Here is a 14116-nt window from a genome sequence, read left to right as displayed (position 1 = left end):
CCTCAGTGGACTTCAGAATTTTTTAAATTTGTTTTTATTAAGGTATAATTTACATGCAGTAAAATTCACCATTTTTAGTGTGCATTCTATGAGTTTTGGCAAAGGCACATAAGCATGTATCCACCACCAGAGTCAGGATAAGGAACATTCTGTCACCCCCTAAAGCCCCCACCCCTGGCACATGCTGACCTGTCTGTCCCTGTCCTGTGTTCATTTACTTTTTAAAATTTACGTGCTGTAAGTCACTCTCTGGAGTGCAGCTGTTGGAGTTTTCACAGATGGATAGAGCTGTGCCACCAACAGCAAGGTACAGACTGGCACGACCCAGGAGAATTTCCCCGGACTGCCCCTTGGGGCTCAATGCCTCCTCCCACCCACAGCCCGTGAACCACCAATCTGTCCTCTGTCCTCTGTCCCTGCATTGTGACCTCTTCCAGAATATCACATGTGTGGAATCATGGATTGTGTAGCCTTCTAGGTCTGACTTCTTTCACTTGGCAAAATGCATTTGCTCTTCCTCCATGTTGTTGCCTGTTTCAGTGCTTCGTTCCTTTCCTTGCTGAGTATGCTCCATTGTGTGGAAGAACCATAGCTTGTTACTTGTGCGCTGATTGAAGGACATTCGGATTGTTTTCACTTTTTAATGATTAGTAGTGAAGCTGCTGTAAACATTCTCGTGTAGGTTTTTGTGTGAACCTAAGTTTCATTTCTCTTGGGTAAAAACCTAGGAGGGGAATTGCCGAGTCATATGGCAAGTGCATGTTTCTAAAGTGGCGGCTCTGTTTTTGCATTCTCATCAGTGGTATACAGTGTAACTGGAGTCCAGCTGCTCCACATCCCCGCCAGAACGTGATAGTTTCAGGATTTTAGCTGTTCAGATAGGTGTGTAGTGGTGTGTCATTATGTTTTAACTTGCATTTTGCTAATGCTGTTGATGCTGAGCATTTTTCATGTGCTTGTTTGCTGTCCATACGTCTTTGGTGAAATGTCCAAATCTTTTGCCCATTACTAAAAATTAGGCTATTTTTCTTATTGTTGAGTTTTGAGGTTCTTCATATATTCTGGATACAAGTCCTTTATCAGATTTGTGATTTCCAAATATTTCCTCCCAAACTTTGGCTTGCCTTTTCAAAATTCTCTTACCAGTATTCTTCAATGAGTTCAATGAGCAGAATTCTTTTTTTGTGAGGGAGATCAGCCCTGAGCTAACATCCGTGCTAATCCTCCTCTTTTTGCTGAGGAAGACCGGCTCTGAGCTAACATCTATTGCCAATCCTCCTCCTTTTTTTTCTTCCCCAAAGCCCCAGTAGATAGTTGTATGTCATAGTTGCACATCCTTCTAGTTGCTGTATGTGGGACGTGGCCTTAGCATGGCCGGAGAAGTGGTGAGTCGGTGCACGCCTGGGATCCGAACCCGGGCTGCCAGTAGCGGAGCGCACGCACTTAACTGCTAAGCCACCAGGTCGGCCCAATGAGCAGAATTCTTAACTTTGATCTGATTTATCACTTTTTTATGGTTTGAGCTTTTGGTGTCATATCGAAGAAATCTTCGCTTTAACCAAGGTCACAAAGATTTTCTCTCATGTTTTATTCTACAAGTTTTATAGTTTTAGGTTTTACAGTTAGTCTGTAATCCATTTTGAGTTAATTTTTGTACAGTGTGCATATTATAGACTGAGCGTCATATTTCTGCATCAGCATGTCCAATTATTCCAGCACTATTTTTTGAAAAGATTATCCTTTCTCTATTGAATCATCTATGCACCTTTTTCAAAACTTAACTGTCCATATATATGCATGAGTCTGTTTCTGGATCTCTATAGATCTAAATGTCTATCTGTTCTCTGATACCACACTGTCTTGATTTCCGTAACTTTATCAGCGAGTCTTGAAACCAGCTAGTGTGAATGCTTCAACTTTATTCTTTTTCGAATTTCTTTTGGCTATTCTAGTTCCTTTACCTTTCCATATAAATTTTCGAATCAGCATATTGGTTTCTAAAAAAGAAAAAATCCTTCTGGAGTGCTGATTGGAATTGTTTTGAATCTATAGATTAATTTAGGGAGAATTGACATCTTAATGTTGAGGCTCCCAATCCATGAACCACTATGTCTTTCCATTTATTTAGGTCTTTTATTTTCTTCATCAGTGTTTTGAGGTTTTCAGCATGTGAATATTGCACGTATTTGCACCTAGGGTTTTCATGTTTTTTGGTGCTATTGTAATGGCACTGATTTTTTTAAACTTCAATTTCCAATTGTTCGTTGCTAATGTATAGAAATACATGGGTTTTGTATATTGACCTTGTATCTTGCAACCTTGCTAAACTTACTTCCTAGTTCTAGTAACTTTTTTGTAGATTCTTCAGGATTTTCTATGTAAACAGGTCTCTATGAATAGAGACAGTTTATTTCTTCCTTTGCGATCTGTATGCCTTTTATGTCTTTTCCTTCCCTTACTGGATAGGGATTTCAATACAGTGTTCAATAGAAGTGGTCAGAGTGGGCATCCTTGCCTTGTTCCTGATCTTCGGGAGAAAGCATTCAGTGTGATAGTAGCTGTAGATTGTTGAGGGGACGCCTCCAGCAGGTTGAGGAAGTTCCTTTCCAATTCTTGTTTCCTGAGAGTTTTAGTCATGAATGGATGTTAAATTTTGTCAGGTGCTTTTTCTGCATCGATTGAGATGATCATATTGTCTTACACATTTTTGGATGTTGATCCAGTCTTGTGTTCCTAGGGTAAATCGTACTTGGTCATGATGTGTTATCATTTTTATGTATTGGTGGGTTCACTTTGCTGGTATTTTGTTGAAAGTTTTTGAGTGTGCACACATGATGGTTGTTTTCTTGTACTGTCTCTGTTTGGTGGTGTTATCAGGATGATGCTAGCCTCATAAAATGAGTTAGGATTGTTCTTCTTTTGTTTTCTGGAAGATACTGTGTAGAATCAGTATTATTTCTTCCTTAACGTTTGATAAATTTACCAGTGAAACCTCTTTTCTTTTTTTTTTTTAATTTTATTTATTTATTTATTTTTCCCCCCAAAGCCCCAGTAGATAGTTGTATGTCATAGCTGCACGTCCTTCTAGTTGCTGTATGTGGGACGCGGCCTCAGCATGGCCGGAGAAGCGGTGCGTTGGTGCGCACCCGGGAACCAAACCCGGGCCGCCAGCAGCGGAGCGCACGCACTTAACCGCTAAGCCACGGGGCCGGCCCCCCTCTTTTCATTTTTTGCTGTCTCTTTTAACTCAGTCCATTTGTGTAGGAAACATATGATGTATATATATTTTTAAACAGTATTATACTGCCCAACAGGCTGTCAATCTTCGTTATACGTATTTGCAGATTCACCTACTTGCCAAAATTTACTTGTCTCACTAGCTAGAGTGGGCTTCAAATTCAACCATAAACATTCCTCCCGAAGAAGCCTTCTAAGTGGTGTTTGGTGCTGTGGTGCTCTTGGCTTTGTGCTGACAGTAGAGTATTAGGGGTGGAAGAGTCCTCTAAAAGATGTCAGTTGTGTCGTCTCTCATGTACAGACAGGAGGGTTAGATGACTTGCCTGTAGTTCTCTAGGCACTACCACGAGAGCCAGACTTCCAGTGCCAGCACTGCAGGCTCTAACACATGTGTGTGTTGAAGAGACCTTTCTAAGTTTGCCTGGGACTCCCTCCACTGTGGAAGGTTGAAATCATCTGCTTTGCAAATGAGATTGTAAAGCTCCAGAAGACTTAGGACTGCCTGTCACTGAGGACAAAGGAGCCAGTAAGGACGACAGGTAGAGCAAACTTAGATGTGTCTTGGTCCCCTGGGGCAGACAACCTCCTGAGACCTGGGAGCAGCAGGGCCTCCAGTCGAGTGGCCCCATGGGGGACTATGATGTAGAGGAGGCAGCTCTCCCCTCTGATGCTTCTCATGGCATAAGGAAGGGATGAGATGATGCTGAGAAACTGTGGCTTGAAGAGTCGGCTGCAGGGTTTTCCAGTCCAGACAGAGCAGCAGGGTGGCCCCGGGAGCTGTCCCTGACGTGGGCTCTGTTCTCTGCAGGTCCTGTCTCTGGACACGAACATCACAAACCAGGTGAACAAGCTGAACCGGGACCTGCTCCGCCTGGTGGATGTTGGCGAGTTCTCGGAGGAGGCCCAGTTCCGAGACCCCTGCCGCTCCTATGTGCTCCCTGAGGTCATCTGCCACAGCTGTAACTTCTGCCGGGACCTGGACCTGTGCAAAGACCCCTCCTTCTCTCAGGTGGGCCAGCTCCCACAGGCCCCTCGCTGGTAGGTTCCGAACTTCCAGGCATCAGGTGATCAGAAAGGTCCTGCAGCGCCTGCTCTTGAGTGATCCCACCTTTTTTTGGTTGCACCTGCTGGGCCCCCTTCTAGCTGATGTGAATTAGAAACAGGTACCCTTTCTTAAGCTGCTCAACTGCCACATTCCAGAACACTGTCCTGAAAACATGTAAGTGACGGTAATGGTGATATGAGCGTGCTCTGGAGCTGTGGGCGAGCAGCCAGCTGCATGCAGTAACGCAGCTCTCACCCAAGAGCTCTCCTCCCTCCAGTCCCTTCTCAATGCTGGGGTCTTCTCAGCCAGACGTGGAAATGCAGCCAAGGAGGGCTGAACAGAGGGGTGACCTGGTCCCTTTCCTTCTTTGCCTAGGATGGGGCCGTGTTGCCTCAGTGGCTCTGCTCCAATTGTCAGGTCGCCTATGACTCCTCAGTCATCGAGATGGCCCTGGTGGAAGCCCTGCAGAAGAAACTGATGGCCTTCACCCTGCAGGACCTGGTGAGCAGTGGGGCCTGGTATTGGAGGCTTGGCTCCACCCCAACCCACCCCTCCATTTGGCAGAGGGCTTCTTTTTTTTTTTTTTTTTTTTTGCTGAGGAAGATTACCCTGAGCAACATCTGTTGCCAATCTTTCTCTTTTTGCTTGAGGAAGATTTGTCCTGAGCTAACATCTGTGCTAGTCTTCCTGTATTTTGTGTGTGGGTCGCCACCACAGCATAGCCACCGACGAGTGGTGTCGGTCTGCGCCTGGGAACTGAACCTGGGCTGCTGAAGCATAGTGTATCAAACTTAACCACTAGGCCACAAGGCCAGCCCCCAGAGGGCTTCTTGATAAGTGATTTGCACCCATGGACAGCTAGGGGTGTACACAGGTCTTAAGTCATAACCTGGTCCTCTGAGGTGACCACCTCTTGGGTCAGGCCTTGTCCACAAGCTCAATTGACTCATTCCTACAGCATCTCTTGGGCACCTACAGTGGCCAAGTGCTGGCTTTATGGACCTTTCATTGAGGGAGATAGACAGTAAACAAGATAGTGGGTAAGTGGTGGTAAGTGTAAAAAGAACAAACAGGGAGTGTGTGTATGTGTGAAAGAGGGAGGTATTCAGTGTTAGATGGAGGGGCGGTCTCACCAAGAGGGGGCATCTCAGTGAAGACCTGAGGGAGGTGTCAGGGTCCAGGCAGAGAACAGCGGTGTCAGATGTAATGGACTGGGGAGCCCCAGGGAACGAGCCGGGGTGAGGGAGCCCTGGGACTCAGTCAAGGGTGGGATGTCCACAGTGAGGATGTTGGGAAGCAGCTGGCATATTTGGATAAAGCCTGTTATAAAGTCTTGAATTTTATTCATAGTTGAGGTAAAGGCCATGGGGGGCAGGGAGGGCCCCTTGGGTGCGTGCACTGAGTGACTAGCTGGCACTGGCTTGGGCAGGGGAGGCTCCTGACCAGGGCTGCTCCTTGTTTCAGATCTGCCTGAAGTGCCGGGGTGTGAAGGAGACCAACATGCCTGTGTACTGTGGCTGTGCCGGGGACTTCACCCTCACTATCCGTGCTAAGGTGGGGGCTCCCACGGGCAGCGACCCTGCTGCGCCCTTCGCCATTTGCCCTTTCTGACCCTCACCCATATCTGCTTCTCTTCCTACATGCCCAGGCCTCGGTCTTGCCTCCTTGCACCTCCTCTGGGACTGGGTCTCAATGCAACTGGTCATGTCTGCAGGTCTTCATGGAGCAGATCAGAATCTTCCGGAACATTGCCCAGCACTATGGCATGTCATACCTCATGGAGTCTCTGGAGTGGCTGCTGCAGAAGAACCCCCAGCTGGGCCTTTAGCAAGCCGAGCAGTGTCTCCATTCTCTGCCCCGACTTCCCAAACTCATCACCACGTCCAGGATGGGGCACCAAGGAAAACAATCCTCAGAGGGCTTTTGGGGAGCGGGTCATGCGGCCCAGAAGAAAAGCATGAACCAGGCAGAGCAGGAAGTGGCTTCACCTCCAGGTTCCATGGGCCCCCAGCCTTGGTCAGGGCTGCCCACTGTTGGCCCAAGAAGCATCTCCAGCAAGGGGCCCCGAGGGGTCATTTCTCACTAAATAAACATGTGCGGCCTCTGCTGCTGCTGCACAGTCCTCCCTGCGGCCCCTTCCCTCCTCACCCTCTCCTCTGCTGCTCCAAGATGTCCTTGGGGGTCTTCTGTTTGAGCCGAGTCTCTGAGGGTGGCTGGAGGCCAGACCCAGGGTAAGGTGACGCCCAAATGGGAGCCTGCAGCTCCTGCTCTCTAGTCACTTGTTACCACAGAGAAACGCTGTCCCCCAGCTTCACGCCAGTGGGATGTGGGCCACTTGCAGGGGATCCAGCCCTGATCCCGTGGGGACCTGGGCATCTTTCCTATCATGTTCCTGGGACTTGGGCTTCTTTGTCTGTGGAGACTTCCCGATCAGAGCAGAATCTGCAGGGGTGTCTGCATCACAGCACAGTTACCTGGTCTGTAGTGAGGCCCGGAATCTGTGTAGGGGGCGGGAGGGCCCAGGAGGAGGAGGGTCTCAGACCTGGGCTTCTCACACCAGGGCTCAGTCACAGCCGTGGGCTGGCTGGGGTGCGGTATCCCTGCCCTCTGAACCTGCATGTGCTGTGAAGAGGACCCACCCCGCCGTGCTCTGCTCTCAGCCTGCAGCAGGGAGCCCGAGGGCCCAGGGGAAGGTAGACGCACACCATTTATCACAGACTTGAACATCATATGTTAGCACCTGGAGTTTAGAAAAATATTCTTTACCAACGAGATTTTAAGTTCTTTCCTTCAGCTCTGAGGGGTTGGGGTGGGAGGGAGAAAACGGCAACAGCAACTTTATCAGCATTGAGGCAGTTCTGTTCTTGCTTCTCAGCCTCAAGGATCTGTTCAAGACCTCTGACCTCGTGGGCCTGCCCAATCCCCAATGGCCAAGTAGGGCACCCAGGCTCAGGGTTTGCAGCCCAACGCAAAGAGGGTCTGTTGGGGCCATGGCTCCTTAAACATGGGACACGTACAGCAGCTTATTCAGAGAACCCTGTTGCTGCACAGAGATGTGGGACCATGTGTTCACCCTGCTCTCCCTCTGGGTGGGGCTGGGAGAGGGGAACTCGCTAGGCTGGGGAGTCTGCTTTCCGATGACCTCAGGAAGCCTTTGGTGAGCGCTCATTTCTCCCTCCCTCCTGTCATCAACCCCAGGACATAAGATCAACTCTGTGCACCTCACTTTTAACTAAATGTGACTGGAAGCAGAAAAAGAAAAACAGCCAAATTGGCAAGGCTGCGAATGTTAAAAGTGAATCATCAACTCAGAAACCCCGGATGGGTGCCTCAGAGGAAGCCCCGGGTAGGCTGTGGGGACCCCACTGTTGGCTCAGCCTGTTTCAATTTGTCCTTGCTGTCTGATTTTTCTGAGTGTCACTCAGAATTACACTTTGAATTTTGTGTTTCTTAAAATTTTTATTGTATGCAAGTTTGTGCATGGCGCCTCAGTCTCTGGAAGGGAAGAAAACTAAATAGCTAATGTCTGCTCCTCCGGGTATGTGGGTCCCTGGGTACTGCCTGCCGGGCATGTCCAGGCCCAATGGCCACAAGAAACCTGATGCTGCCTGGAAGGTGGACGGAGCCCTCGTCAGCCCCCAGATGGAAAGCAAATCAAATTAGGGCCGAGTGGAGGAGGAGAAGGACTAACTAGGCTTCCTGGAAGCGAAGCCAGAGAAGTCCCAGGGGAGTGGAGGAGTGTAGAGATGGGGCCTGGGGCCTACACACCTCACCCTGCTGCTGCATTCCCTGCAGCAGGACCAGGGGGCGCTGGGCTCCGAGCCATCTCCACAGCTCCCAGCTGTTCCCTTGGAGGTCGGCTTAGGGGTTGGGGATATTTGGGGCAGTGGAGGGCCCCAGGGTCACTTGCATGTTTGGGAATGGGAAACCTGAGCCTCTGGCTCTGAGTCTTGAGCTGCAGCCTAGCCCCAACTGGAAAAGCCAGTTTCTCCAAAACTAGAGCTGGACGTCTGTGAGCCAGACCCTCAGGGTGTCAGGCACTTGGGTGACCTGTGGAGCCAGTGTCCCAAGGACAGGAGGGTCTGCAAAGGTGGCTGGGCAGGGGCTTCCAAGTGTTTGCTGGCTCCAGCCAGTGGTGCCCGCCTAGTTGGTGTGGGCAGGTGGGAGGACCAGCTCTGGCCACCTGCCAACATTATTCAGATGTGGGGATCCTGGGGCTGGTATGGGGTCTGAAACCCCCTTCCCCTTGACCTTGGGAGTGATGAGATCACAGGTAGGATGATCTATGCAAGGTACTGGGAACGTGCCTCAGACCCGCACACTCACCATAGCTGCTGTTGTTGAAGCACCATCCAGCCAAGTTCTGGGGCACATCAGAGCAAGGCCTGGCCAGACAGGGGCCAGGTGGAGCCACTAAATGTAATGACCATTGTAGCATCCAAGGATGCAGTAACCCGATTACCCGCAGGCCTGATGTAGCTGGTGCCAGCGCCCTGTGCTCCTCTGACCTTGCCCTGCCCTGTCCATCCCTGTTCCCCAGCACCAGATTCCTGCTCCCGCCTGTGCCCCTGTTTTAAGTAGAGGCTCAGAACCTAGATGGGCATTTTGGTTTAAGAGCCAGTGAAACCTAAGCTTTCTTTTTCTTTGGCTACAGCTCTCATCTCTCTCCTGGTTTTCCTCATCCAGAGTCACCATCCTTTTCCCATATCTTGAGCTTTAGGGTCTGGGATGACTCCTGCAGAAAGCTGGTAAATGCACTAACAGAGGTGGATGCTGGGATGAGTCCTGGGCTACTCGTGCACTCAGCCTCTGTCCCCCACCTCCACTGGCCCCCTGGTCAGACATGACCGTGACCTGGCTCGCCATGGGGGCAGCAGATGTGCCCGCACCCTCTGCACCCAGGTTAGTTAGAGGGGAGATAGCAAGGACAGGGACACCAACAGCCCCGTGCACAAGGACCCACCACCACACATTTGTCTTCAGGGCCTCAAGATACTCTTCCCCAAAAACAAGGCTGGAAGGTTCTGGTCACAGGTTTATTGGATTTTGGACATGTGATTTCTTGGCTACAAGGCGAGCAAAGGGTCTGAGCAGGGGTGGGCCGGCCCCTTCCCACTGGGCGCAGGCTGAGTGGGTGGGGAGGGGCCAGGAGCCTGTGGGGAGGTCAGCAGGGAGGAGGAAGAGGCAGGAACTTGCCCCTCTCCATAGACCGAGGAGGTTGGGGGCAGGCTGGGAGCTGCCCTCTTCCTGTCAGCCCACTGCCTGGGTGCCTGGGGGTCCTTTGGGTCCCAGTTTCGTGGAGACTTAGTGTTGGGGTGCATAGGCAGGGCCCTGGGTCTGCCGTGTGAGTCTGAGCCACGGGCTAACTCTCGTGGGGCTGCAGACTTCAGGGGCCTACCAGGCCTGGGTCTTCAGTGCAGCATGATGGAAGGTAGGGGGGTTGGCTCAGAGCTGGGCCAAACCTCGGGGGTCCGTGAGCACGGAGTCCTGTTGGGAAGGCTTGGAGGCACAAAGCCCTTGTCCTGCACCCTGCTCAGGAGCGTCCACCATCTGCTCGGAGGGGGCAGAGGTGGGGCGAGCCCTTGGGGGCAGGATGGCCCCGGCCTGGCTCTGCCCCTCGTCCTGCAGTCGGCCCTCCTGGCCTGGTTCTGTGGAGCAGGGACAGGGTGGGGGAGGGGCCTGGCCCAAAACAAGGGCCAGGGTCACAGGCCAGCTACCTGAGGAGTGCCTCCGTGTACACACCTTGTCAAATTTCTTATGGCTGTAGACCTTGTTTTTGTTCATGAATGTTAGCAAGATCCAGTCGCACAGGAAGGAGCCCTGAGGCCAGCAAGACCGATGCGTAAGGTTCTGGCAGGCCCCCACGCCCCCCGACCCCAGCGAGTGTTCCTTACCACCCCAATGGAGGTCAGCGCTGTGGCCAGATTAATGATGGTGGGAATCAGGCTGAACTTCCCTGCCTGGGGAGAAGATGCTGCCTTAGGCGGCCAGGTCTGGGGCGAGTGTGGCTCAAGGGAGGGGTGGGGAGATGGAGGATGGACCAGCTCAGTTCTGGCCGGCCGAATCCCAGGCGGGCAGGGCGTGCGGGCTTACCTGTCCGTGTACGATGACGTCAATGCGGATCCCGTAGGCTTTGATGAGTGTGCGGGCAGTGCTGCCATTTACCTTGTAATACTTGGCAAACCTGGGGCAGAATGACCCAATGCCGGAGCCATGGCTGCCCGACCCTGAGGAGTATGGCCACCCATCGCCCAAGGGGGCAGCTCCAAGACTCCACTGGCAGCCGGCACCCCTGGGCCTTTGGGCACCTGCCCTGTGTGCCCCTGGAGCTGCCACAGCCTGGGACGAGGACCCAGGCATCCCAAGGCCAAGGTACCTGAAGTTGTAGCCCGATGAAGCTGGGATATGCTTGGGGTCGAGCCTCCGGAAGGAGTACTTGGGGTTGCACTTCGACGCTGACAGGTCCAGGTCACAGTCCCAGTTGATAATGACCCCGATGACACCACCCTGCCCAGAAGTGGGCACAGAGACTGGTCAGGGAGGGCACACAGAGAACCCTTAAGAGGCTTGGGGTGGGGTTGTGGGGCACCTGGGGTAGCTCAGGGCCGAGAGCCAGAGGGGTTTGCTGACTGTCCCCCTTCCGAGGCATGAGGGGATGCTAGCGGCCAGCTGTGTGACCAGGAGTCAATAATTTAGCAGGAGCTATGCATACCCACATGAGTCAGCCGATCATGTTTCTCTCCTTGTGCCCAAGCAGGGCCAGGGCTGGCCAAGACTGCAAAGGGACTCAGCTGTAGCAGACCCTTCACGTGCAGGTAGGGTGTGCAGGTCGGAGCCAGCACTGGAAGGAGAGCTGTCCTGCCCACTCTCCCTCCCTGCCCCCTCACCGTGTGTGCCAGCTCTGTAAAGTTTTCCCCTGCCTGCTCCACAATGAAGCCCAGCTTGAAAATGGGGCAGTAGAGATCTGAGACCTCGTGGAATGTGCAGCGTTTCAGGTAGCCATCCTTCCGGTTCTCAATGTTGCCCCTAAGGATAGGACCCAGTGGCATCAGGTGGGGAGGCGGCAGAAGCTGCATCCCCTCCCACCAGCATATTCCACATTCCCGGGAGGAGCTCCCACCCCCAGCCCATCCCCTCTCACCACGCCGTGATGGCTCTTACTTGGAGAACTGGAATTTGGGGTAATGGATGCTGTTCTTGATGAGAATGGTGAAATTTGGGGCCATCTTACCGAGAAATTGGCTGAGGAGGCACAGACTGGGTGTTTAGTCTCCCCTCCTCCCTGCAATGCCCCACCCCCCATCCCCGCCTGCCTCCGGTCAATGAGCAGAAAGGAGCAAAGCAGAGTCGCGCTGGGGTGGAAGCTGGGTCCCAAATGGGGTGGGGGTGGGGGGGCACCGGCCGTGCACACCTGACAGAAGCCCCGTCTTCCACCGGACACCAGCCGGACACCTCGCAGGTCTGGGAGGCCCCGTGGTAGTAGGGGACGCAGCGCCCGGTCCGCAGGCCTGCGGCAGACACGGCTCAGGTGTGAGCGGCTGCCCGCCCCCTACCCCCCGGCCCGCCCCCGCCAGCGCACACTGACCATTTCCTAGCATGTCCAGCTGCCCGGCCACGCAGTCTTCGTCCGAGTCGCAGGTGGCGTTGGTGACCCTCATACTCTAAGGAGGAGACGGCTCGGTCAGGGCCCACACCGTCTGCCCCAAGCACAGCTCGGGCCCCGCAGCCCACCAGGCAGAGCCCTCCCTCCAGCCCAGCTCTGCCTCGGACCCGCCTCACCTCCGGGCAGGTTCCGAGCGTCTGCAAGGGGGTGACCTCGATCTTGGTGATGATGCTGAACACGCTGCCCCCCTGAGCCCAGAAAGAGGGGGCGGTCGGCCGGTGTGGGCAGCTCGGTCCCCCCTCGGTCCCACCCCGGGGGCGCGGGGGGCCGGCGCACCTCGGGGGGCTTCACGTACTCCTCCACGTCCCACACTTTGTGCTCGGACGAGGTGACGCCCTTGACCTTGGTGATGACGGAGCTTTCGGGGCCCGTCTCGCTGTCCTGATAGCTCTTCTGCACGATGAACACGTACCTGTGGGGCGGGCAGCGCCGGCTCTGGGGCGACCCCGGGACCCCTCCCCTGCGGGGTCAGCTCGGCTCGGCGGGGCTGGGGCTGCGTCACCGCCTCTCGGGGGCCCGGACTGCTCTGCGGGGCCCGAGGGGCCAGGCTGAAGCCCCCAGCCCGGGGACCCCGCGTTCTCGGCCCCCTGAGCCCCGGCGGCCCCTCGCGTTCTCTTCGGCCCCAGCCCAGAGCCGCCCCCTCCCCGAGGCCCCGGCGCGCCCGCCCCGCGCCCGGCCTGCGCGCCCACCACACGAAGTAGAGCAGGATGAGCAGCTGCACGGCGCGGTACACGACGCCCAGGCGCCGGTTCTTCACCACGATCACCTTGGGCGTCTCGTAGTCCCAGAACGCGGACCAGCAGCCCCGGGCCAGGCGCCGAGCCGCCCCCGCGGGGGGCTCGGGCTGGGCGGCCGCCATGGCCCCGCCGCGCGGAGCTCGGGAGGGTCGGGCCGCGGCCGCACGGGCGGGCTGGGGGCGGGCGGGGGGCTCCGGGGCACCGCCTCCACGGGCGTGGCCTCGCGGGCCCCGCCCCGCCCCGCGCGTCCCCCCCAGGTCCTGTCCCCGGCGCGCGGGGGCGCGTGGCGAGGACATCCAGCGCACCTGGCAGGTGTCGCCAGGTGGGGCCCGAGCGCGGGGCTGCTGCTCTGGGGATGGGGGGTGGGGGCGCGAGAACGGACGAGACCCGCGCGTCCCCGGGGGAGGACGCCGTGAGTCCGGTGGGGGGTGGTGAGGGCGGACTTTCTTAAGATGCGGGAGGAAGACGCGGCCAAGTGCCAGCCGCCTCGGCGTCGCCACCGGTGTCTGATGGGCAACGCGCGCTCACCCGAAGGGCAATCCCATTTTAAAATGTTTTTTCCAGCTTTACTGAGACGATCGACATGTAACTGTGTAAGTTTAAGGTGTACGAGATGACTTCGGAAGGGCCGTCCTTGATTCCTGCCCGCGGTCCTCTGAAGCTCAGCGAAGGCGCCCCTGCCCCTGGGTTCAGACAAAACCCAGGATCCTTTCTTTGCCCAGACAGGCCTCCTGTTTTCATCCGCAGAGGCACGTCGGAGCCGCTCGGCTCTGCGCTTTCCTCCCCCGGGACTTCGGCCGTGGCTCCCAGCTCTATGCTTTTATCCACTTCCGACCTGTTTCATTTTTGTTTGCCACTTGAGGATTTTTTTTTTTTAACTTTTTATGTCTCCACCTCTACCTCGTTATGTTGCAGCAAATCCCAGACGTCGTAGGATTTCACAAAATGATACATTTTTTACACTTTCTTCGAGGTGAAATTCACATAGCATCTAATTAACCATTAATGTACAGTTGTTTAGTGAAATTTAGTATGTTCACAATGTTGTGCAACCACCATTATATACTTTCAAAACATTTTCATCAGCCCCAAAGAAAACTCCATACCCATTAAGCAGTCACTCGCCCACCCCCTTCCTCCCATACACTGTCAACCACCAATCAACTTTCTGTCTCTATGGATTTATCTATTTTGGATATTTCATATAATGGAATCATACAATATTTGTCTTTTTGTGTCCAGCTTCTTTCACTTGCATAATGTTTTCAAGGTCCATCCAGGTTGTAGCATGTGTCAGTACAATATTCCTTTTTATGGCAGAGTCATATTCCATTGTGTGGATATTCCACAGTTTATTCGTTGTTGATAAACATGTGGGTTATTTCCACCTTTTGGCCGTTGTGACTAGTGCTGCTATGAACATTCATATACAAG

General features: G+C 54.0%; 2 protein-coding genes across 9 annotated transcripts in view; one reads left to right on the top strand and one right to left on the bottom strand.

Annotated features, from left to right (window-relative positions):
* The window catches only part of POLE (DNA polymerase epsilon, catalytic subunit), a 64303-nt gene extending 56549 nt beyond the window's left edge, over positions 1-7754 (top strand). The window contains exons 46-49 of one of the 5 annotated variants that reach the window (XR_015549838.1): positions 4046-4275; positions 4700-4783; positions 5747-5836; positions 5997-6043. Coding sequence is in view for 3 of the 5 variants with exons in the window: in XM_087423527.1 (XP_087279653.1) it covers positions 4046-4246; positions 4658-4783; positions 5747-5836; positions 5997-6110 (531 nt within the window). In the remaining 2 variants the exon portion in view is untranslated. Of the gene's footprint in view, positions 1-3566; positions 3849-4045; positions 4276-4657; positions 4784-5746; positions 5837-5996 lie in introns of those variants that run through there. The other 4 variants (XR_015549837.1, XM_087423525.1, XM_087423527.1 and 1 more) reach the window with 4 other exon arrangements.
* A 1525-nt stretch (positions 7755-9279) lies between these two features.
* On the bottom strand, positions 9280-12840 carry P2RX2 (purinergic receptor P2X 2). 4 transcript variants are annotated; one of them, XM_004430159.3, is made up of 12 exons: positions 12635-12840; positions 12222-12357; positions 12062-12133; positions 11868-11943; positions 11694-11790; positions 11444-11524; positions 11170-11308; positions 10659-10789; positions 10376-10466; positions 10177-10242; positions 10025-10102; positions 9280-9832 (listed from the first exon to the last, which is right to left on the bottom strand). In XM_004430159.3, exons 1-12 carry the CDS (start codon positions 12802-12804, stop codon positions 9728-9730), a joined length of 1242 nt encoding a protein of 413 aa, XP_004430216.2. In that variant the 5' UTR covers positions 12805-12840; the 3' UTR covers positions 9280-9727. The 4 variants fall into 4 exon arrangements, with proteins under 4 accessions (XP_004430216.2, XP_087279654.1, XP_087279655.1 ...); XM_087423528.1 differs by having other exon boundaries at positions 9280-10102; XM_087423529.1 differs by having other exon boundaries at positions 9280-10102; positions 12222-12338; positions 12712-12840.
* Between the last annotated feature and the right edge of the window lie 1276 nt (positions 12841-14116).

This window comes from Ceratotherium simum, chromosome 35, assembly GCF_057802395.1.
Source record: "Ceratotherium simum simum isolate JZ-2026a chromosome 35, ASM5780239v1, whole genome shotgun sequence".
Lineage (NCBI taxonomy): Eukaryota > Metazoa > Chordata > Mammalia > Perissodactyla > Rhinocerotidae > Ceratotherium > Ceratotherium simum.
Note: the sequence above shows the minus strand (reverse complement) of the source record. Positions and strands in the feature narration are given on the sequence as shown.